Genomic DNA, 24,732 nt, shown 5'->3' on the forward strand with positions numbered 1-24,732 from the left:
TCACATAGCTTGCGCAACTCGTTTTGAAGGGGATCTTTCAATTTAAGAGGCACTGGACGTAAACTGTGCACCACAGGTTTCGCATTGTATTTTAGCTTGATCCTATGTTGGAAATTGTGCAAACATCCTAGTTCCTCCTTAAATAGCTGCTTAAATTCATCACAAATTGTATCATCCATATGGAACTTTTCTGTGAGCAGGACTTGATCAGCACTATTGGGGTCTAAGATGATTCCCAGCTCTTTCTGGTGTACCCAACCTAGAAGATTAGAACCTGATTTTACTACATATACCGTTCCATACGTTTTCCTGTCCTTAAACTGCAGCTGCACATTTTTCATACCCAAAAGAGGAATGGGTCCTTTGTTGTAACCTGTAGGAGAAATATCTGGCATTTTTAACTCACTAACCCTATTGTTACCCAGGGAAACAAAATCATCCTTGTTTAGTAGTGTGAATGGTGAACAAGAATCAGCATACATTTCTACATTCGTCATCAATTGATACTTCACATTTAGGATAAATGGAATTTACCGTGTTACTGACATCTTTTACTTGCAAAACAAATGTTTCCATTTTTTGCTATATACATTTCTCTTCCTTACTTGTGACCTTCTCCGTGTTCCTTTCCTGTTCTCTTGTGTGTAGTTCTCCATCACGACACACCCTCGCAAAATGGCCTTTCCTATTGCATTTTTTACAAGTGACATACCTGGCAGGGCATTGGAAAAAAGTAGCGACATGGTTATTACTGTCACACCCGTAGCACTTAGGACCCCTTTCTCTGTTATCTACTCTGATATTGGTATTCTCTTTAAATTTCATCTTATACACTTCACACTTGTCTTCTACATCATTAATAGTTGCCACAACCTCACCGTCAGGTTTCATTTCCTTTACGCACCTTGCAGTGAGCTCAACTGACTTTGCTATTTCAATAGCTTCCTTTAGCCCTGGATTTTTTGGCAATAATTTTTCTTGGATGCGGGGATTATTAGTGCACCTCACTAGTTGGTCTCTTATTAATGAATCGGTGAGGTTGCCAAACTCACATAGTTGAGTAAGGCCCCATAAAGCTGCAATATAATTCTGCACTGACTCTTGTTTGCCCTGACTCCTTTTAAAAAACTTGTGGCGTTCTAGAACTACATTGACTCTATCTCCAAAATGGTTTTCCAGTTTTTCTATTGTTTGCGCAAACACATCTACCTCTCCAACTACATTCCCCTCCTGTTCTGGCACTGGTAATGATTCGTACACCATGCGCCCCTGCACACCCAAATTATGGAGTAATATGTGCTGTTTTCTTACAGAATTGAACCTTTGACCCCCTATAGCTATGAGATAAGATTCAACCAGTTTCACCCATTCCTTCCAACTTATCTCCGGTTCTCCAATATCATTCAAAAAGGGCGGGGGTTGATTCATGCTGGCTGCAGCCATATTTTCCAGGAGGAGCGTAAAGGCACCAGAGATAAATGGAAAGAGTACACTGGGATGGTTGCTAGGGCGTGGGCCTTGTAAAAATATAATACAGACTAACAAACTATCCAACCACAGCTTACATTTCGCATTATACCACAGTTGACCCAAATAAACCACCCCCCAAAGTTATTTTCCGCTGGAAACGCCACTACAGTCTAGTGTTCAGGCAAGGAGATGGAGATGATACTGGGATGCTTTGAAACTTGGAATATGGAGCCCAGCTGCAGGTCAATTCACTCACCACCTTGACAGAAGATCAACAACCAGGAATACACAGTTCGCTTTCTCAATAGACACCAACAAAGTCCAAAAGTAGCCGAGGAACTGAAGCACAATAACCCTGATGCCGCGTGACAGGAAACTAACGGCCCTCAGTACCTGATGCGCCGGCAGAAATTTTCGAGCACCGGATGCAGCTCACCACGTAGGCAGGTCCGGCCCTCTCAGCTGACGGAAGAAACCCCTTTGCAGGCGCCTCTGCACTGGAAGCTGATCCGACAGAAGCTGAAGGATTCTCCGCACCAGAAACCGAACGCTCGCTCCTCCGATCCTGACGCTGACGAGGATCGCACTCACCAGGCTGCCGCTGTGCCTCACACAAGCCTCCAGCTGCTTCGCACTACTGCCAATCGTGATCGCACACCGACGATTAAAGCAGGTACAGAGTTTAATTTTTGAAACTCGTTAGGAGAGCACAATAAATTTCACTTGCCGGTCTACTCAGCAGGGAATCACTTAATCCACGATCCGCTTTCAACTAATCGTGAGCCTGACACCGCACACACTGTGAGAAGAATATTGCCAAAGTGACTTCTCCCCCGGCAGACACGCAGCAGATCAGACAAGGACCCAGTCACGACTACATAACCCCTTTTCAAATCTTCTACGAGATGTACTGTTATATAGTCTTACCCTAAACTGCCTTATCGAAAGGTTGAGGCAAGGGTCACCACAAGTTCACACTGGACGCTAGGATAATCCACTTGCACTTTCCAGATGGAATCTCGCATAGTCCGTTTTTCAAAATTGTCACTGGATAATAACTGCCTTTTAGAAAGGTTGAGGCAAGGGTCACACGAGTTCACACTGGACGCTAGGATAATCCGCTTGCACTTTCCCGATGGAATCTCGCATAGTCCATTTTTCAAAATTGTCACTGGATAATAATACAATTGTGTTTCTCCTGGTTTATCTTCCTCCCCGTGTTGAGAGTGTACACAAAGGGGAAATGGTCAATACTGCCCCCTGCGCAGTTCCGTCACCAGTGTTGGAATTCTAGAAGTAAGACAGGACTCCGATAGTAGATTAGGTTATTGTTTATTGACCATCCACTCTCCTCACTGGAGAGCACACCAACATTCCACAGTAAGCTTCAGGGTGGGGGAAACCAACAGGGACGGAAAGGTAGGGGTGGACAGAACATACCAAAGTGTCTAATTGCAACAAAATTGAAATAATATTTTCTGACAGACCAGTGTTTCCAATGGCTGGCCAGGAAGAAACAAGCTGAGGCATAGTCAGTCATTAGTAGTCAGGACAACCTGACTTTTGCTTTGCTGGCCTTTCAGCAGCTGGAGATTGTCCTGGCTAGTCTCTATAAATGCTGTTGTGCCATCCACCTCTACACTCATGTGCATCATGTTTTATAAAAACTTTTTTGCATCCTTTTTGCTCTTCAGTCTCATCTCTCTAATTCACCTGATCATGTCTCTTGTGCACTCTTGCTATCTACTATCTGTGTTTTCCCTTTCATCTACTATTTCAGATTCACACTCTCTGATTTGAGTTAGTTTTAGTTGCACTCGTATATATCTGTTAAATTACCAACATTTGGCAACGTCACCCTCTTTAATTTTACACACTCCTGACAAATCAAATGGCTCTGTAGAATTAATTGCAATCACCTGCTGTTCAAACCTATATCACCCTCTAAAAAGGTGTTTATTCACTGTTCACTTTAATGGAATTGCCCTTTTAAACAACTGATTTCACCCACATCTTTGAGTCAAGAAGTTGACAGCTATACTTCTAGATATTTCATTTCCCACTGTCAAAGTCCTGTGGAGTTTAAATGTTGCACAGATTTCTCTAAAGAGGAGGCAGGTACAACTAAAAGCGGAAAGTATGAATTAGTTACTTGGAAAGTAGAGAAAGTAAAAGATAATCAGCCCAGATAATGCACCATAACCACGTTAGTCTTTTACTGTCAATAATCTTATGAGTTGTGTTAGTGTAATTTAATATTATCACTATATTAGGCTTTATGTGCCCTACAAATAAAAAAGATATCAAGATTTTTCAAACGGAATCGTGTGCATTGACGGACTGCCAGTTAAAGCCCCAGTTAAAGCCTTACTTAACAGCATATATATGTATCCTATCCTTTTAGTTGGAGATGATTAAAACATTGAGATGTAGAAGTGCCCATTATCCTGCTATAAAAACTGCATTTTGTCAAAGTAGTTTAAATAGACGTTACTCCAGTATTGGAGCTTTCATAGATTCACATGCCTGTATCATTCCCCGTTGTCGAGACGGGAGTCTCCGGTACATAAAACAGCAATGCTTAGTAGTATAGCAAACTGAAAAGAGGCCTAGGCCCATTTCCCTTTTGCAACCCATAACCTTTGTTATGTAAAAGAGAACAAACTTCTCCCTGAACCAATCAGTGCTCCTCACCCTCTAGAACCCTCCTGAGAGAACCTTTTGCCCCTCAGGTTTTCTACCGCACGTTGTGCTAGGGAGTCTCCTTTGAGCTCTGCTCAAACTCTTCAGTTTCTACTCTATCTGGATTGGATTTGAGAGTTTTTTCTTTTTCAAATTTAATTATTTGGATTACTACCTACTATTTCTCCATCTTTTACAATGGCTGACAAGGAGAAAAGAGGTTTATTTAGAGCCTGCGCCACCTGTTTGAAGAAAAGGCTCTATACAGACGACCCTCATAAGGATTGCATCTACTGCCTTTATCCAAACCATCAGGCAAAGGATTGTAAGGTATGTCGTACCTTTTCAAATAAAACTTTGAGGGATCGTGAAGGAAGGTTTTTACTATGGCTTCAAAAGCTAAAAGCCAGGAAGGAAGTCATGTCTAGTGACAGTGAGGAGGAGACTTCAACCTCTAGGAGATCTAAAAAAAGAAGCATATCTCCTCAGGCTCATATCTCAGGGGAAAGACCTGAGAAGGCCCTTAAAAAGACCACTCTAGGTTCTTCTGGGCGCAGTCCCTCTAAATCTCCTCCAAGCAAGGAAAAGGAGAGTAAGGGTCATGCTTCGGGGGTAAAACATACCAAGAGGACAAGCTCATAGCCCTCAAAATCGCCCACTAAGGTAAAAAATTCAGTCAAAAAGCCTGCCTCCACACCTCCTGAGGGAAGATTGGGAAAATCTACATCGTCGACAGGAGCGTCGACGAAGAAAATGGCGGGTAAAACTTACTTCTAAGGCTTTATCCCCGTCGGCGATACCACCGCCGACAACAGTGTCGAAGCCGAGATCTGTGGCGACGACGGCATTGACAACGACAATGACTACGGCTACAATCGCGTCGTCGACAGGATCGTCGATGACGACAGTGACCACAGGATCGTCGTCGGCAATATCATCGGTGGTTTCGACGACGATCTTGTCGACGGGTTCATCGACGAGGGAAAACCCCCCAGAAAAAAGGGTTTTTGCCAGGAAGAGGACAATTACCCCGGAACTTACCTCTCCAAGTAAGGTGACACCTCTGGTACCATCTCACCCATTGAGGAGGAGGAGTTAGAAGAAGAGGAGGATGATGGCGTTCCTTTTGGCTACGCTAGTAGCCCGTTGCAGTTACAAGTGAAGTACCAAGAGGATGACTCAGAGGACGAATATGAGGAGTTTCAAGATCATCCCCAGCAACAATACCGCCAGGAGTATCAGGAGGAGATGGTGAGTGTTATATCTTCATTGCTAAAGGATCTGCAGTTCATGTTGGAGGATTAAAAAAAGAGACATCCTGTACCTCATACCTCTAAAGAATTACCGGTGGCTACGCCTCAACCACGCTCTATACCAGGTACGCCAGTGCGTAGGCGAAAGATTTTACCAGATCCCTCGCCTAGATCTCCACCAGCAAGATCTTAACAATAACCAGTGACCATGGATGATGATCAGGAGGAGGGAGAGATAACAGACCCTAGCAGAGAGTGGGATGATTATCTCATTCCGTCGCCGCCTTCTCCTTTACCGAAGCCTGTCGATTCACTACCAGAGGACATCGTTGGTTTTCATAATCTAATGGAGAGAGCCACAAACAGATTCATACTCACCATGTCAACTAACAAAGGAGAATGTTTCTTGTACGACTTCAAGGAACCTTATCGTAAGGCAGTTCGGTCCCTACCGATTGTCCGTCATCTATGGGAAGAAGGCCTGAAAGTCATGGAGACACCGGCAACGGTACTCGCCAGACTGGACAACAAATATAAAGAGCCTTCGGATACTCCAGCTTGTCTTCTAGGCCACCCCAAGCTGGACTCAGTCATAACCCAGGTGGCTCAGCAGAAGTCAAGGAATCCATCAGCTCCTATTACGACACCTCCGGACAGAGAGGGTAGGAGATTGGACAATGCAGGTAAGAGGTTTTCCTCCATGTCTGCCCTTCTAGTTAGAGCTGCGAATGCCCTGGCCATTCTGGGCAGGTACGATAGGCAGATGTGGTGTGACCTCTCACCTTACATAGACCGTATTCCAGAGTCTGATAGACAGGAGGCCAGGAAGATGGAGAAAGGTCTTCGGCTGAAGTCATGGATTGCGCTATGGACATCGCAACCACAGCCTTCAGATCTTTGGGAGGAGCGGCAGTCCTACGCAGGCAAGGATGGCTAAGAGCAACAGCGTTTAGGCCGGAAGTCCGAAATAAGATCTTGGACCTTCCTTTCAATGGAGAGGATTTATTTGAGAAACATATAGATGAGGCACTGCAAAGTACCAAAAAAGATACTGATACAGCAAAATCATTAGGAACACTACAATCTAGGAAAGTTCCTTTTCAAGGCTCTTAAGGTAGAGGCCAATCGTCTTACAGAGGAGGATACCAGCAAGGAAGATATTCTTCTTACTCCAACTCATCTCAGCCCTACCATCAGCAGTATACGCAACGCCAGTCAGGAGGCTACACAAAATCTACTCCTAGAGGTAAAGGAGGTCATCAGGGGAAAGACAACACCCGACGACAATGACAACCTTCAGGATCCAGCTACACCTATCCCTCTTACGTCACATGTTCCCCTGGTTGGAAAGATTGCTTATTATTTCCAAAATTGGCAGCAAATACTTACAGATCAACGGGTCCTTAACATAATTCAATTCGGACACACTCTAGAACTTCTACAAACGCCCCCTTGTACACCGCCGAAACATCAAGAGGTCTAGCACTTTCTTCAGATGCGTCGGGAGATTCGGACAATGCTCCGAAAGTGAGCCATAGAACCGGTGCCGAACTCCCAGAGGAGAAGGGGGTTTTACTCCCGATTTTTTCTAGTCAAGAAAAACGTTCTCCAATGGCGTCCTATTCTAGACCTCAGATCCCTAAACACATATCTCAAGAAGCAATCTTTCAGAATGGTTTCTCTTCAAGAAATCCTTCTACTTTTAGATCCAGGAGGTCATATGACCATATTAGACCTACAGGATGAGTACTTTCACATCCCCATCCATCCTTCCCACAGGCAGTACCTTTGTTCATGGTAGCCGGAGAACATTACCAATACAAGGTACTGCCGTTCGACCTGAAATCAGGCCCAAGAATATTTACAAAATGCCTGGCTCCAGTGGCGGCTGTTCTAAGGAAACAGAAACACCAAGTATTTCCTTACCTCGACGACTGGTTAGTCAAGGCACCATCAGCAGCATCGGCCCATCCGTCAACAGCGGCTTGCGTGTAGTTGTTTGCCAAGTTAGGTCTGACTGTAAATGAGGAAAAATCATCCCTTCAACCGGCAAGAAACATCATCTTCTTGGGAGCAACACTGGACACAGAGGTAAACAAGGCATTCTTTCAGTACGCAAGTACAAGTCATTGCCGGGAACAATGTCATCTTGAATTCCCCACGTACCTTGCTGCAGGTTAAGAATGCGTCCGTTGCAAGAGCAACTAGATCTACAATGGCATCAAGGGGAGGGATCCTTCGAAGACATAGTCAAGGTGACGCCGATCATGGTTCAAGCGGCGACATGGTGGACCCAAAAGCGGAAAGTCTTGCAGGGTCTTTCATTCCTTACAGAGCCAGCTCCACTGATAATTACTAAAGATGCGTCCCAAGAAGGAATGGGAGCATTCCTTCAGGATCTCCAAGTCAGCTGCCGCTGGAAGTTGCACGAGCAACGAATGCACATCAACTTATTGGAACTCAGGGCTGTCTGCTTGGCATTGCTAGCGTTCCTACCAAGGATAAGAAGATCAGCTGTTTTAATAAGAACAGACAAAACAACAGCGATGCACTACTTAAACAAACAGGGAGGAACAAGATCACTCTCCCTGTCTCAAGAGGCCCAGAAAATATAGGAATGGGCACTGCAACACGAGATATCCATAACAGCGGAACATCTCCCAGGGGACCAGAATGTCAAAGCAGATACTCTCAGCAGGCTCAAATCCACCTGCCACGAGTGGGAGATCGACCAAGGGGTTCTAGACAACATCTTCCTCAGATGGGGGGAACCAACAGTAGACCTCTTCGCAACAGCAGAGAACAGAAAATGCCTGTTCTTCGCAAGCTGGCTTCCCCAACGGGGATCTTCGGGGAATGTGTTTTTGATGGCATGGTCAGGCGTCTTTGCCTACGCCTTTCCTCCAATTCCCCTCCTGCCAGGAGTTCTTTTGAAGATCAAGAAGGAGCCGTGCAGGATGATCCTGATAGCCCCATGGTGGCCCAGGCAGCACTGGTACACGGAGCTTCTGCTACTGTCGGAGGTTCATCCGATTCGCCTCTGGCCAATACCGTTGCTCTGACGATGTCCCATTGCTAAGTGCTCTATCTGGACCCGAAATCATTGCACTTAGCGGCCTGGCTCCTGAGCACTGTGAGTTTCAACATCTAAAGATCTCAGAGGAATACAAAGACATCCTATCAAAAGCCAGAGCGGATAGTATGAACAAGACCTACAGAATGAAATGGAAAAGATTCTGTCTGTGGTGCCAAAGATGTAACATTCATCCTCTGAATTCGGCAGCACATGAGATTATTCCGATTGTTCAGAGTTTTTCCTCCAATAAAGCCTCCACCACCTCTCTGGCAAGTGAACATAGTTCTTTCTCAATTAATGAAGCAGCCCTTCGAGCCAATACACAGGGCAGGTCTAAAATTCCTATCGTGGAAAGTAGCGCCTCGTATCCCGCTCACTTCGGCCAGGAGAGTGGGGGAATTACAGGCTCTCACGATTCAAGACCCTAACTTGCAATTTAAGGCGGACAGAATGATTCTCAGAACTAATCTGAAGTTTATTCCAAAGGTACTAACTGACTTTCATTTGAATGAACCACTAGTTCTAAACAGTTCTTTCCTCAACCAACAACAGCGGCGGAGAGAGTTCTCCATTCGCTGGATGTCCAGCGCTGTCTCAAATTCTATTTACAAAAGACTAGACCCTTCCGCAAGTCTTCACAACTTTTTGTCGCCTTCAGCTCACCCAGGAAGGGCTTCTCTTTATCAAAATGTGGAATTGCCAGATGGATTTACAGTGCGATAGAATATTGTCATCAAGCAGCTGGAAAGCCTCTGAATGCACAAGTTCGTGCCCATTCGACAAGAGCAGTGTCCACCTCCAGTGCTTTGTTTGTGGGAGTGCCGATCTAGGATATCTGCAGGGCAGCAACCTGGAGAAATACCACACCCTCACCAGGCATTACTGCTTGGAGGCAGCCGCGGAGAGAGATGTGGCGGTGGGAGAAGCAGTGCTGAGAAACATTATCCAGTAACGGTGAGCCCTCTTTTACATCCCTCCGTCCTTTTTTCCTGGTTACAAATGCACATTTTTTCTATTACTATGTTTGGTAAGAGTGATTGCAATACTAATATGCAGAATTTTAAACTGAATATGTATAGAGAGATGATGTGTTAAGTAACTATACTAGATCTGCAAAAAAAAAAGTGCTTTATACTACTGCTCGCTATTCTGATTCAGGCATGTGAATCTATGAAGCTCCAATACTGGAGTAAGAAAACAAGTTACTTACCTGTAACTGTAGTTCTCCAGTATTGGAAGCTTTCATAGATTCACATGCGACCCACCCTCCTCCACTGAGAGGCTCACCTCTGATTTAGCAGAAAGGGTGTTTATGCCACAAGTGAAAATCTGAGGAGCAAAGCGTTCTCTCAGGATGGTTCTAGAGGGTGAGGAGCACTGATTGGTTCAGGGAGAAGTTTGGTCTCTTTTACATAACGAAGGTTATGGGTTGCAAAAGGGAAATGAGCCTAGGCCTCTTTACTGTTTGCTATACTACTAAGCATTGCTGTTTTATGTTCCGGAGACTCCTGTCTCAACGACGGGGAATGGTTCAGGCATGTGAATCTATGAAAGCTTCCAATACTGGAGAACTACAGTTACAGGTAAGTAACTTGTTTTCTTCGTGTTTTTTCCCCCTTTCTGAACCCCAATGTTCCTCTTTTCAGATCTGCAATTTTTGGAGATATCTACAGGAGAAATGGTGTGACATTTGTCAGTGACTCCTTTGTCCATGCCGAGTGTAGGAAATACATATGAGACATAAAATCACTGCAGGTAACACTTTCAAGTAACAAAGGGCAATGGCAATACACTATACAACTTTCAGCCTATCTACCTCATTCACCAAAGCCATGGCTGAATCCTCATAACCAAGAGCTGTCTTCAAACTAGTGAAGAGTGTGGAGCCAGAAAAGCTACCTACACATCACACTCAGTGGATTTATTGCTTCTTAAATCCCAGCATAAACCAAAGAACAGTGACATGTGTGCAACGTTCAACTCTAAAAGATAGAGGATATAGGCTGCTGCATATCCTGAACACAGAAAACCGCAAATTGGAAGGATATGGATCAAATGAAACAGCTACCGGGGCCACATCAGAGCTCCGTCTTATTCCCACCATGAATGAATGAATGAATCGAGGTATTTATAAAGCGCACAGCTACTTAGAAAGAGTGTTCTAGCGCTAGAGAACCTCAGAACTAGTCTGCTGCTATCCCTAGAGGGTGGAGGGGAACTTAAGGTGTCGGAAGAGCCAGGTTTTAAGCATCTTCCTAAAGGTAAGTAAGTCCGTATGAGAACCTCTGTATCTGAAAGAAACAGGTTAGTATTAGATTCCTTACCTTAGAATATCCCCAGGCGTCAGTCTGGATCCGGAAACTTTTGCGTAGCAGTACCCCTGCGCGTCGGTAGGCGTCGTCTGCAGGCGTCCCCTGCGGCTCCGCGTCGTCGGCGTCGTGCGCCGTGATGACGTCGCTGGAGTATATAGACGCCGCCTCCGCGCGCTGACGTCAGTTCTTCTTTTTTCCGCGCCAGTTAGCGCAGATCCGAAGAGCAGTACTCCGGTCTTTTGACCAAGTTTTTGTTACATGCGACGGGTGCGACCGCCTGATGTCGGTCACCGACCACCATCGACTCTGCCTCCGGTGTCTGGGCGCGGACCACGACGTGGAGTCCTGCGTCGACTGCCGGGCCTTGACAAGTAAAGCTAGGCGGGAGCGGTCCCGCAAGCTGCTCGAGCTCCGGGTGTCGGCCCCGCGTCGAGAGCGGTCCCGGTCCGGTCGGAGGTCGAGGGAGCGGTCGAGAGAACGATCGCGGAGCCGCCATGAGCGCTCCGGGAGTCGTCACCATTCCTCCGGTTCCTCAGGTAAGCGACACAAGAAGTCGGGGCGTCGTCATCGTACCCCCGACTCCCCCCGACGCCCGCGTGATGCGGCCGGGGGTTGGGGTGGCCCCACCCCCGCGGCCCCGCGTGGGTCGCCGACGCCGTCTGCCCCATACCCGTCGGTCCCTGGGGAAGGCGCGTCGCGGGAGGAGATTGAGGAGTTCCTCATGGCTATGAGGGCGATGTCTCCTCCGGCGGGGCCTACGACGCCTGCGGGCCCGTCGGTCCCGTCTGGGGGCCCGAGCGGTTCGGGTGCACCTGCCCCGACGCCGCCGGGTGCTCCGGCCCCGACGCCGCCGGCGGCTCTGGCCCCGGCGCCGCTGGGCCCTTCAGGGTCGTCGCCGGCTGGTCAACCGGCCTCTCCGGCGCCGATTCCATCGGGGCAACCCGTGGTACCGCCTCCGCGCGGCACCGTGACTCAGCCGTCGGTTCCGGCCGGCGTCGGGGCTCCGGCGCCGCGCGGCGCCACCCCCATTCCCTCTCTGACTCCTGACGCGGAGTCGGACCGGCATCGTCCGACGCCGAGTCCGGCGCCGTTGGGGCCCATTGGCTCCGAGGAGCCGGTCTATATCGTTGACTCGAACTATGGCGATGAGGACGATTATGGTGAGGGTTGGGAGGGGTCTGAGGACCCTTTGTCACGAGCATGCCAGTACGACGTGGACTGGGTAGGTGACTTAGGTGATGCCAGTGGTCTGGACGAGTCGCCCAACCCTGGGTTTGTCTCGCCTCCCACTGTGGCGTCGGAGGCTGGGGCTGCCTATTCGGTGGTACTGATGAGGGCTGCCAAGGCCTTGAGCCTTGAGCTCCCCGTCGCTAAGGTAAAACCTAACATCCTCACCGAGGTATTCAAACCGCAGTCATGCCCACAGGAGCCTCTGCTGCCGTTTAATGACGCCCTGACGGATGTCCTTTTGGGCACCTGGTCCAGGCCCGCTTCCGGTTCACCTGTTGACCGAAACGTTGCCAGGCGTCACCGTCCGTGTTCGGACGACCCTGCCTTCCTCTCCACCCATCCCTCCCCTGAGAGTCTGGTGATCCAAGCCTCCACTTCCCAGTCCGCATTCCCGACGGCCCCGCCCGATCGGGAATCTAAGCGATATGACCAGTTTGGCAAGAAGGTCTTCTCGTCTCTGAGTGCAGGGCTGCGGTCTTGCAATACCGCGTGCCTCTTAGGCCGCTACACCCACTCTCTGTGGGATACGGTCGCGGAGTGTCTGCCGCAATGCCCGCAGGAGGTGCGGGACAAGCTCAACCAGGCCTTGGTTGAAGGCCGGGACGCGGCGAGGTATTCTATACGGTGTGGTCTTGACACGACCGACTCGCTGGGACGGGCGATGTCCACGACGGTGGCGATTCGTCGCCATGCTTGGCTGAGATCCGCCAACTTCTCGCCAGATGTCCAGAATGCCCTCATGGACATGCCTTTCGATGGCAGTCGCCTGTTCGGCGACAAAGCGGACAACGCGCTTGAGCGCTTCAAGGACTCCAGGGTCACGGCAAAGTCCTTGGGTCTCTCGACCCAGCGCCAGCAGACGGGTTCGTTTCGCTCCTTTCGTGGCCACGGAAGGGGCGGTCCCACACGTGCTGCCAGCCACGCTCCGCAGAACGCTCCTCAGCGCGGTGGCGGCCGTGGGTTCCGCCGGGGTGGCGGTAGGGGACAGCGGCGAGGTCAGTCCACACCTCCCCCCGCAGCAGCCTCCAAATCTTCCTAATCCGAGCTTTCGGGCCCATGTGACGCCAGTGGGTGGCAGGGTTCGCCATCACCACTCCCGCTGGCACACGATCACGTCGGACAGGTGGGTGCTGCAGCTCGTCCGAAGGGGCTACTCCCTCCCCTTCGAGACCACTCCTCCAGCCATGCCACCGCAGAACCACCGTGTGTCGGGGGACCACTTGACACTTCTGCAGGAGGAAGTTACGGCCCTCTTGGCCAAGGGGGCCATCGAGCGCGTTCCTGGGCCAGAAGTAGTGTGTGGTTGCTACTCCCACTACTTTCTGGTACCCAAGAAGGACAAAGGGGGCCTACGTCCTATCTTGGACCTACGGAACGTCAACGGCTTCCTCCGGAAGGAGAAGTTCAAGATGTTGACTTTGGCTCAGGTCTTGGCTGCTCTAGACCCACAAGACTGGATGGTAGCGTTGGACTTGCAGGATGCGTATTTTCACATCCCCGTCCTGCCGGCCCACCGGCGTTACCTGCGGTTCACGGTAGGCCACGAGCACTTTCAGTTTATCGTGCTCCCATTCAGCCTTACCAGCGCCCCACGGGTGTTCACGAAAGTGATGGCGGTGGTCGCAGCTCATCTGCGCCGGTTAGGGGTTTCAGTCTTCCCCTACCTCGACGACTGGTTGTTGAAGGCGGGCTCGCCCCAAACAGTCGTCCACCACCTTCAGATGACGGCAGACCTCCTGCACGAGCTGGGGTTTTCCATCAATGTACCGAAATCACACCTGTGTCCCTCTCAAAAGCTCCTTTTCATCGGAGCGGTTCTCGACTCGGCGCAGTTTCGGGTTTATCCTCCGGAACGGCGGGTCCGGGATATTCAGGCTCTGATTCCCATCTTTCAGCCGTTGTCCCGGGTTTCGGTCAGGTTGACGCTGCGGCTTCTGGGGCTGATGGCCTCCTGCATCCTTCTGGTGCATCACGCCAGATGGCGGATGCGGGCTCTGCAGTGGGACCTGAAGTTTCAGTGGGCCCAGCATCAGGGCAACCTGTCCGGCCATGTCCTGATCTCGGAGGGCACTGCGAGACAGTTGCAGTGGTGGCTTACGGACCGCGATTGGGTCAGGGGCAGATCCCTCTCCCTTCCCCAACCGGAGCACGTAGTTGTGACGGACGCGTCCCTCCAGGGCTGGGGAGGCCACTTGGGAGAGGCGGAGATCAGAGGCATCTCGTCTCCGGCGGAGTCCCGGCTCCATATCAACATGTTGGAGCTGTGGGCGATTCGCCTAGCACTGAAGGCATTCCTCCCCTTTGTCAACGGGAGTGTAGTGCAGGTGTTCACGGACAACACCACCGCCATGTGGTACTGCAACAAACAGGGCGGTGTGGGGTCGTGGACCCTTTGCCAGGAGGCTCTGCGCCTCTGGCAATGGCTGGAACGTCAGGGCGTGACTCTGACGGTTCAACACCTGGCAGGTTCTCTGAACGCCAGGGCGGACGAACTCAGCCGTCGGTGCTCGGTGGATCACGAATGGCGTCTGAACTCGGACGTGGCGAGAGGCCTCTTTCTGCAATGGGGAGAGCCTTGGTTAGATCTATTCGCCACAGAAGAGAACGCGCAATGTCATCAGTTCTGCGCGTTGGAGTTTCCAAGACGGCACTCGCTCGGCGACGCCTTTCGGCGCGAGTGGAGTTGCGGTCTGTTGTACGCCTTTCCGCCTATACCACTTCTGCCCAGAGTGCTGAAGAAGATCAGGCGCGACCGGGCCCAAGTTATCCTTGTGGCTCCGGACTGGGCTCGAAGATACTGGTATCCCGAGCTACTCAGCATGTCAGTCGGTCCCTCGATCCGCCTGCCCCTTCAGGAGGACCTTCTGTCGCAGCAGCAGGGGACGGTCCTCCACCCGAACCTGTCCAGCCTCCACCTCCATGCGTGGAGATTGAGCGGCGACAGTTGAGGCCATTCGACTTGCCTCCTGAAGTCTGTGATGTGATTCTGGCAGCCAGGCGTCCCTCCACAAAGTCGGTATACGCCTGCCGGTGGAACAGATTTGTGGCATGGTGCACAGCAAAGGCTGTGGATCCCCTTTCTGCCCCTCTTTCCGAGGTTCTCCTCTTCCTTCTTTCTCTTGCCCAGCAGGGCTCTGCTCTGGGCACTATCAAGGGCTACCTTTCTGCCCTTTCCGCCTTCTTAAGGCTTCCTGATCAGCCGTCCTTATTCAAGTCCCCTATTGTACTGAGATTCTTGAAAGGCATCACGCACATGTATCCACCTGTCCCGTTTGTGATGCCTCAGTGGGACTTGAACCTGGTTCTGACATTCTTGATGTGTGCTCCCTTTGAGCCGCTTCATTCCTGTCCTCTCCGTCTTCTCACTTTAAAGACGGCCTTCCTGGTTGCCATCACCTCTGCCAGGAGAGTGAGTGAGCTCCAGGCTCTTTCTGTTCAACCTCCTTTCTTGTCCGTTCATCCTGACAAGGTGGTTCTTAGAACTAGACCTTCTTTCCTGCCCAAAGTAGTTTCTGCTTTTCACATTGGGCAGTCCATCACCTTGCCCTCCTTCTTCCCGCCTCCGCATCCTTCAAAAGATGAAGAGCGGCTCCATCGTCTGGACCCAAAACGTGCGCTTTCATTTTATATGGATCGCACACGCCAGTTCCGGGTGGATGACCAACTGTTTGTTGGCTACGTGGGTGAGAAGAAGGGAAGGGCGGTACAGAAACGAACCATCTCTCGGTGGGTCGTCCTGTGCATCAAAGCATGCTACTCTTTGGCTCGGAAGGAGCCTCCTGTTGGGCTGAGGGCCCATTCCACTCGGGCCACGGCGGCTACTACTGCCCTGGGCCGGGGAGTCCCTTTGCAGGACATTTGCCAGGCGGCTACGTGGGCCTCGCTGCACACCTTTGCGAGGCATTACTGCCTGGACAGTCAAGTCCGGAAGGACGGCTTCTTTGGCCGTTCGGTCCTCCAGGATTTTCTGGTGTAGGATTGTATTGGTTCGCAGACCCACCACCGGGGTTGGTATTGCTGGGGTATCTATTCTAAGGTAAGGAATCTAATACTAACCTGTTTCTTTCAGATGAACAAGTTACTTACCTTCGGTAACGATATATCTGTAAGAAACAGTAGTTAGTATTAGATTCCTTACCGCCCCACCCATCCTCCCCGTTCTGCGAACTGATACCTAGGGTTAAGGACATCCCTTTCAGGGCCCTAGTTTCATATGGCACCAGTGTTAGTTCTCACATGGCTCTGCGTGTTCTGGCGCGGAAAAGCTGTGTGCAAAGAACTGACGTCAGCGCGCGGAGGCGGCGTCTATATACTCCAGCGACGTCATCACGGCGCACGACGCCGACGACGCGGAGCCGCAGGGGACGCCTGCAGACGACGCCTACCGACGCGCAGGGGTACTGCTACGCAAAAGTTTCCGGATCCAGACTGACGCCTGGGGATATTCTAAGGTAAGGAATCTAATACTAACTACTGTTTCTTACAGATATATCGTTACCGAAGGTAAGTAACTTGTTCACCTGCCTAAAAGGAGCAGATCACTGGTCATGGTGAGGTATCGTAGAAGCAGTCAAAATCTATTCCTCTGCTGTCTACCAGTGTAGGATGCACTCTGTTGCCTATAAAGTCGAAAAAAGCACCATTCATGGGTAATTCAAAGGTGACAATCCCATAGTAAATAATTATCTTATCATTGATTAAGCTATTGTTGACCAGTAAGCGCTCATCATCATTGAGAAGCAAGGAAATCCTGCCACTGGGAAAGCAACTGTCAACAAAAGCTATGCTACCAGAAGCAACACCATCATTAACATAATCATATTTGTCGAAGATGAAGAAGACACATTTGTCGGACAAAGTACCATCGACAAAGACACAGTAAGTTCTCAAGGTACTTCCGATGATGAAGACATCATCATCTGCGCAAGTCCTGGCCAATGATCAAACATCACCAATCAACAAAACTGATGACAATACCAGTGTATGTGTTTCATGGAAAATATTTATCACATCACCCACAATCTCACCATTTGTAACTGATAATTTCAGCTACAACATCACACATCATTACAATAACTACTGCACTTCCCCAAAGTCCAGTAGCCTCTACGTTGCCGTTAATGCAGTTGGTTTTACTGATGAGGATCCCAACCACCTGCATTGCTTCTAGATGATTCATGTTCAGCGTCCTCACACAAAGAAGAATTTTCATATAAAAAATCAGACATAGAACATATGTACTGTGATGATGATATTGGACTGAACACACCCTCTCGGGTGGTAGGGGGGGAAGGGCTCACAACCTTAGCATGCACTTTGTACCTGAAGATTCAGATATCAACGTAGAGCAATGTTACAGTTCTCATGATTGACCCTATTGTGGCCAACTGCCAGAATTAGAAATTCAGCAAACGTGTAATTCTCAAATGGTGCAAATGTCCATTGTATAGGGCATATGGAAAATGATGATTGACCTTAATCCAAGGTTGCCAGCAGCTGCTCTGCAAGGCCCACCCCAAGTCTTTGGATTTAACACTGAAACCAATGATATATGTACAGTTACAAAAGCTACCACATTAACACATTCTTATACAGGAAGTTCCACAGACCCTGCCACAAGTTTGATAAGGGATACTGGACATGGCATGCCTTTTTATGCTGAAAGGAAGAATGTGATAATTACTCAGACCAGGGCACTTGCACCTCTCATGATGATATTCAAAACCTCTTAAAGGAAAAAATATGTTCCAGCAGAGCTGTGGGGGAAAAGGGCCACTCTGAGGTTTACCTTACTCTGGTCTCCGTTAAAAAGAAATCCTTTCTTTTTTTATTTTAAAGACAAAAACTGGTGAATCAGAACAACCCCACCACTTGACTGTGTAGTCTTACCTCTATGCTGAATCCTCGAACAGGATCCACTGCATTTTTCTGAAAGTACCTTCACTTTAATGGTTAGCATCTGTTTGAAACACATGTGGATAAAGCCTTTCAGGATATAAAGAGTTATACAGGCATGGCACAATCACTGTGAGTCTTACAAAAGAGACACCCTTATATCGACTTTATATGGCAGCAATATGGACAATGATTGTTTCAGTTAGGTGCTCCATCTGCCTTTCATTCCTATAGGCATGGATATTATTTGCAGAACCATAACAACACGCAGTATGGAAGCAAACATATGGAGAATCAACAACAAAGGAAAAAGATCCATCAACAAACAAAAGCCAGGAAAAGGATGACAAACCTAACTGGGGGCAGTTGAGACTGCTGGGGGAGGAGGAGGAGGGTGTAGTAAGGGCATATATATCAACTTGGTTAAAACATGACATCAGATCATTGAGTATTAGACATAATTCAGCATGGGCACTCACTAGAATTCACAACAATGTATCTGACATCGCCTCTGACAGAAAAAACACCACCCTTATGACACATAAAAAGCTGCTGCTCAAAAAAGCCATAGAGCCAGTAACAAACTGCATGAGGAACCTAGGTTTTAACTCAAGATTATTCCTCATCCAGAAAAACAACGAAGGGGCATATTAACAAGGGCATTATCTCCGCTTTTCTGGCTTTAAAAGCCAAAAAAGTGGAGATAATCTTTTCGCCCTATTTACAAGTGGGTGCTAACATGCATTAGCGCATGTTAGCACCCTTTTACCAGACGCCTTCCTTTGCATCTCTAATGAGATGCAAAGTGGGCGTCACTGGGCAGTACAACCTTGCAAACATTGCTGATGTGCACATCGCGATATTTACAAGGCTGCCCCAGCATTTAAGCAGACGTTAGTTTTTGGAGAAAACCGCTGTTTTCGCCAAAAACTAACGCATGCTAAAATGCAGACTTACATATCCCTAACATTGGGGGTGGATTATGCTGATACGACCACAGGGTCGTATCAGCAAGGGTATTGCGGTTTTGCAGGGAACATCGCTGGAAAACCAGCAATGTTCCCTGCAAAACGGCAATTTCCCCGCTATCGCTGGAATTTTTATCGCCCTGGAGAAATGCGTTGTTAGTAACGCGCTACCAGGGCGATAAATTCCAGAGATAGACGGCGATAAATAAAAAAGCGCTAAGCGCGTTTTGCATTATTTATCGCCGTCCCTTGATGATATGCCCCTAAGTGGTGAGGAAAGTACCAGAAAGTAGGGAAAGAGGAGAAGACAGGGAGCAATAGATAAACAACTGAGTCATGAAGCTTGTATAAGAAATTGTCCAGAAGATAATTCCTCTGCATGCATAAGGTCATTGTAAGTCATAAGCGCTCCATCTGCATAGAGATCTCCCAATGTATGTATCCCTGCCTTGTGCCAAGCTGTAAATTCTGGTAATGTGGTTGTTCTATTCCCCTTCGGCATTCCAAGCAAGGGGGTAGCCAGAGCATAAGGTCTGATATATTTTGTGAGGAATAACGATCTCGGAAAGCAGCGATAGGCCATCTGTAACAGTAGAGGGAGTTTGCCAGCCCTTCCGTCACAAGGGTGGAGTAAGGAAAGGACCGTACTGAGCGTTAGTGGTGCTGCACTACCCGCCGTATCTCGTAGGTGTTGGCCCGCTGTCCATCGTGCCACCCACTGTAGCTGAGATGCTTGATAATAGTGTTCAAAATTCAGTACCACAATTCCGCCCCCAGCGGATGGTAAATATAACTTTGCAGCATGATCTATTCCATATTAAATCTCGGAGCATCTGACCTATTGGTTGGAAGAATGATGGTGGTAAGTATAGTGGTAGATTAGCAAAGTAATATAAAAGACGGTGAAGGACCACCATCTTGATGAGTGCCACCCTGCTAGCTACTGATAATGCTAACGTCTTCCAGAACGTCATTTGCGACTTTAGGGATGTAAGGGTACATGTAAGGTTACCTTTCCAAAGGGCACAATCCTCACGATACACACGGATACCTGGGGATCGGAACATGTTCGGTTGCCATGTAACCATGAAGCCTTCTATAGAAAAAGATGGGTCAGCCACACTAGGGACAAATGGAAAGTAGTACGACTTCCCTGGTTGACCCGTAATCCTAAAAGCTGAGAAAACAGTGACAGTATGTTGGGTATGGAGTCTGGGATGTTCGTTTTATTGTGCACATATAATAATACGTCATCAGCATAAAGAGAGATTGTGTGATTCTCCTCTACCAAACGAACACCCTAACTGTTTGCCAATATCCGAATGGCTATAGCCAGCGGCTCAATAGCTAGTGCCAGGAATGCACATGCGCAGACTCCCGCGCATGCGCAGTTTCAAGAAGAAGGTGCGATAGACCAGGAAGATGACCCCGCGATAAGGTAAGTGTTAATAAATGTTATTTTAGGCTTAAATCAATGTTTATTATTGCGGGCGGGAGGCGGGCAGGAGGCGGGCAGACAACTTCCGTTCTTCCCCTGAGTGTGCGGAGATTTGACCCGTTTCTCCCCCTTCTTTGCGGAAGGCGGAAGGGGCAAATCTCCGCCCATTCCGTGGGCGGAACGGAAATGTCCGTCCACCCCTAGTCAAAAGCATTTGTATACGCCTTTCCCCCATTCCATTAATTCCACGACTGCTCAGGAAGATCAAGACGGAACCGTGCAGGATGATCCTAATAGCTCCACCTTGGCCAAGGCAGTTTTGGTTCATGGAGCTTCACCTCCTTTCTCTGGCCCCTCCACGTCCTTTGCGGGCGATCCCGGATCTTCTCACGATGTTCCAGGGCCAGATCTGGTATCCGGATCCTTGTTCCTTGCACCTGTCAGCATGGCTCCTGAGCAGCGAGCGTTCCTGAACCTTCATCTCTCGGATGAAATAAGAGATGTTCTCTCTCAGGCTAGAGCTCCTTCCACTAACAAGACTTACCGTTTGAAATGGAAATGATTTTGCATCTGGTGCCGGCAGAAAGGTGTGGACCCTTTCTCGTCTCAACCTCATCAGGTTTTTCCTTATCTCCTGTCCTTGGCTAAGGCGGGACTGGCTCATTCATCCATAAAGGTTCACTTAGCAGCAGTTTCTCGCTACAGACGCACTGCATCTGGACCTTCTCTCTGGTCATCCAGAATTGTCAAACAATTTCTCAAGGGTCTGTTTTGAGTTTTTCCTCCAGTGAGGCCTCCGCCTCCCACATGGCATTTGAACTTGGTTCTCACCCAGCTGATGAAGCATCCCTTTGAACCGATTCATCGAGCAGATATGAAATTCCTCTTGTGGAAATTGGCGCTCCTTCTTGCTCTCACTTCTGCAAGACGTATTGGAGAATTGCAAGCTCTCACAATACAGGAACCTTTTCTCCAATTGAAAAGAAATACAGTAATTCTAAGGATTAATCCAAAGTTCATACCAAAAGTGCCTTCAGACTTTCATTTAAACGAACCAGTGATTCTCAAGGCTTTCTTTCCTCAGCCTTCCATGCCGGCAGAAAGGACACTTCATTCACTGGATGTGCAGCGGTGCTTAAAATTTTATCTGGACCGTACTAAAGGATTTCGAAAATCTTCTCAATTGTTCATCGCATTTAGTGCTCCCCGCAAAGGCTTACCCCTCTCTAAGCAGGGTATCGCTAGATGGCTCTTCAGTGCCATACAGTGCTGTCACTCTGCAGCGGGCAAGTATCTAGAAGGCAGAGTTAGAGCACACTCAACAAGGTCCATGGCTTCTTCTTCGGCTCTCTTTGTGAGAGTTCAGATTAAAGACATTTGCTGGGCTGCAACTTGGAGCAGCACGCACACCTTCACAAGACATTACTGCCTGGAGACCTCGGCACAAGAAGACACGGCTGTAGGCCAGGCAGTTCTGAGGAACCTCTTCCATTGAGTGGTGAGCTTTCCTTTCTTCCCTCCTTCCTTTCTTAGTGTTTTGCACATTTTGCTATATATTCTTTATGTGATTGCACTGTTGATTCAGGTTGTAAAAAAAAAAAGAGTAATGGAGGAAGAGAGGTCAAAGAGGGAGCAAAATGTGCTCTCTGACTGGTACCTACTATGATACAAGCTATAGGAATCGATGAAAGTTCCAATACTGAAGTAAGAAAACAAGTTACTTACCTGTAACTTTGGTTCTCCAGTATTGGTAACTTTCATAGGTTCCCATGCGCCTGCCCTCCTCCCCATGGAGAGCTCAGCCCTCAGCAAATTTGGTTATACTGTTACACAACGGCTTCGAAAATCTGATGCTTTGAGGTTCTCAGGATGGTTCTAGGCGGTGAGGCTAATCTGATTGGCTGTTGCTTTGCTTTGGTCTCTTTTGCGAAAAGAGGTGGCTGTGCTACAAAAGGGAACGAGGCCTCGGCCTTTTTCTTTATCTTTTGTACCTACTGCTATGTTATTTTGTTACCAAGACTCCCATTCCGACGACGGGGAATGATACAAAAGCATGGGAATCCATGAAAGTTACCAATACTGGGGAACCAAAGTTACAGGTAAGTAACTTGTTTTCTTCTCTATCATAACGTTCTCCCCAGAAAGGTGTATTGAATCACAATTCAGAAGAGAAGGCCTCTACCTTGAGGCACCTTTCTTGATAGCTGATATTGTCTTACTCCTTAGAGATGCTGTTGCTAATCCTTCACTGTGACAACATAGCGGATGGGATTAGACGATTTTCTTTTGAGTGACCACATTTGATTTGCTAAGATGTCCCTTTTGCAGCACATGTTCAAAGAGTGATGGAATTTCTGGAATCCTATTGATCTGTTCATCACATGCACAGGTCAGGGTCGATGGAGTACCTGGGCAGCTCTTTCTGAAATATTCTTGATTTTTTCACCTAGGTCAGGCAGATATGTGTTTTCAAAGCTTTTCCTGCAGACATGTTGGTCTTTTCACAAAGGCAGGGAAGCAGTGGGAACGTGGTAAGCTTTTCTGAACCCTTCTTGCTCTTTTCCACAGGGCCAATGCTGGAACATGGGAAGCACTTTCTTTGGGAGATGCTGGCGTGCCGGAGATGTGGTCGGATGTATGATAGATATGGAAGACAAGTCGATGCTCTTTACCCTGAATGGTGAACTACTGATAACCAACCAGGGCTCTGAGCTTGCCTTTGCAGACTTCGAAATCGAGAACGGTGAGTGGGGCTTGGAACATTTTCCACACCTTTGGACATAGTTGTGGAGCTTTGAAAGGCATAGTCTTTACTTCCAATGTTCAGAAACGTCTTGGCAATAACAGGTTTATTCTCAAGAGATGGATGTTCCGTACATCACCATGATGCTCAGTAATTCACACAGTTTAATCCTTACCCATGGTTGGCTCCTGTGAAGTGTAACAGCCAACTATTCCCTGGTACAGATATCAACTGAACCTTTTCCACAGTAGAGCTGCTCCTCCAGTGATAAACGTTATAATAAACCAGTGCTTCTCCCCAGCACAAAGAAAGAGATTGAACATTCTGTCTTTCAGTGTATGTGGAAATCTCACTCACAATGCATCTCACTCACAATGCATTCCTGTCTCAGCCTGCCTTCATCGCTCTCCATTTTTTAAATGGTCCCCCACATGTCTTTCCACCATCTCTGTGCTCCTCATCTCTTTCAGTTTTCATAAAGCTCTCCTATTCTCCACACTAGAAAACTATCCTTGTTTTTTTTAATCTATTGCTCCCTGTCTTCTCCTCTTTCCCTACTTTCTGGTAGTTTCCCCACCAATTAGGGGCATATGATCAAGGGACGGCGATAAATAACGCAAAACGCGCTTAGCGCTTTTTTATTTATCGCCGTCTATCTCTGGAATTTATCACCCTGGTAGCGCGTTATTAACAACGCGTTTCTCCAGGGCATTAAAAATTCCAGCGATAGCGGGGAAATTGCCGTTTTGCAGGGAACATCGTTGGTTTTCCAGCGATGTTCCCTGCAAAACTGCAATAACCTTGCTGATACGACCCTGTGGTCATATCAGCATAATCCACCTCCAATGTTAGGGATATGTAAGTCTGCATTTTAGCAGACGTTAGTTTTTGGCGAAAACAGCGTTTTTTTCCCAAAAACTAATGTCTGCTTAAATGCTGGGGCAGCCTTGTAAATATTGCGATGTTCACATCAGCGATATTTGCAAGGTTGTACTGTCCAGTGATGCCCACTTTGCATCTCATTAGAGATGCAAAGGGAGGCGTCGGGTCAAAGGGTGCTAACATGCGCTAATGCTTGTTAGCACTCACTTGTAAATAGGGCAAAAAGATTATCTCCACTTTTTTGGCTTTTAAAGCCAAAAAAGCAGAGATAATGCCCTTGTTAATATGCCCCTACGTTTTTTCTAAATGTCCCAGACACTGTTTCTCTCTCATCTCTTCCAGTTTGCACGGCCACTTTGTTCCTGCACACCAGGTAACCAGGCATGAATTATATTTATTTCTCCATATCTCCCCTTCTCTCTCTCCCTACTTTCTGGCAAAGTTTCTCCATCTCTCTTCCTCGTGTTTATTTTTTTACAGCTCTCTTTTTCGCCCTTGATTCTTTTCTCTCCGTCCGACTTCCTATTCACATATCTTCTTACCTCTAGCACTCTTCCTAGACCCATTCACCCCTTTTTCACTCTTGATCCTTGGTGTTTAGACAAAATATTGGTGAAAAAATATCATGTGGAAAAAATAGCGTATCAAGAATATTGAGGGCCACAATATTGTGAAGGTAAGTTTCTATAAGTAAGCAAAGTTTTACTATGTACAACTCCACATAGCTGTACCTTGACGATATATATAAATATCTTCAAGGTACGTTGACGTAAAGTTACGAAT

The 24,732-nt window shown here is 48.0% G+C and overlaps 1 protein-coding gene across 1 annotated transcript in view; it reads left to right on the forward strand.

Moving 5' to 3' along the window:
- Positions 1 to 24,732, forward strand: part of RYR3 (ryanodine receptor 3) — a 1,933,484-nt gene that overhangs the window by 792,833 nt on the left and 1,115,919 nt on the right. The window contains exon 27 of the mRNA XM_078661960.1: positions 22,893 to 23,067. Within this exon, the coding sequence (XP_078518086.1) occupies positions 22,893 to 23,067 (175 nt within the window). The remainder of the gene's footprint in view (positions 1 to 22,892; positions 23,068 to 24,732) is intronic.

The sequence above is a fragment of the Lissotriton helveticus genome, chromosome 9, assembly GCF_964261635.1.
Source record: "Lissotriton helveticus chromosome 9, aLisHel1.1, whole genome shotgun sequence".
Taxonomy (NCBI): Eukaryota; Metazoa; Chordata; class Amphibia; order Caudata; family Salamandridae; genus Lissotriton; species Lissotriton helveticus.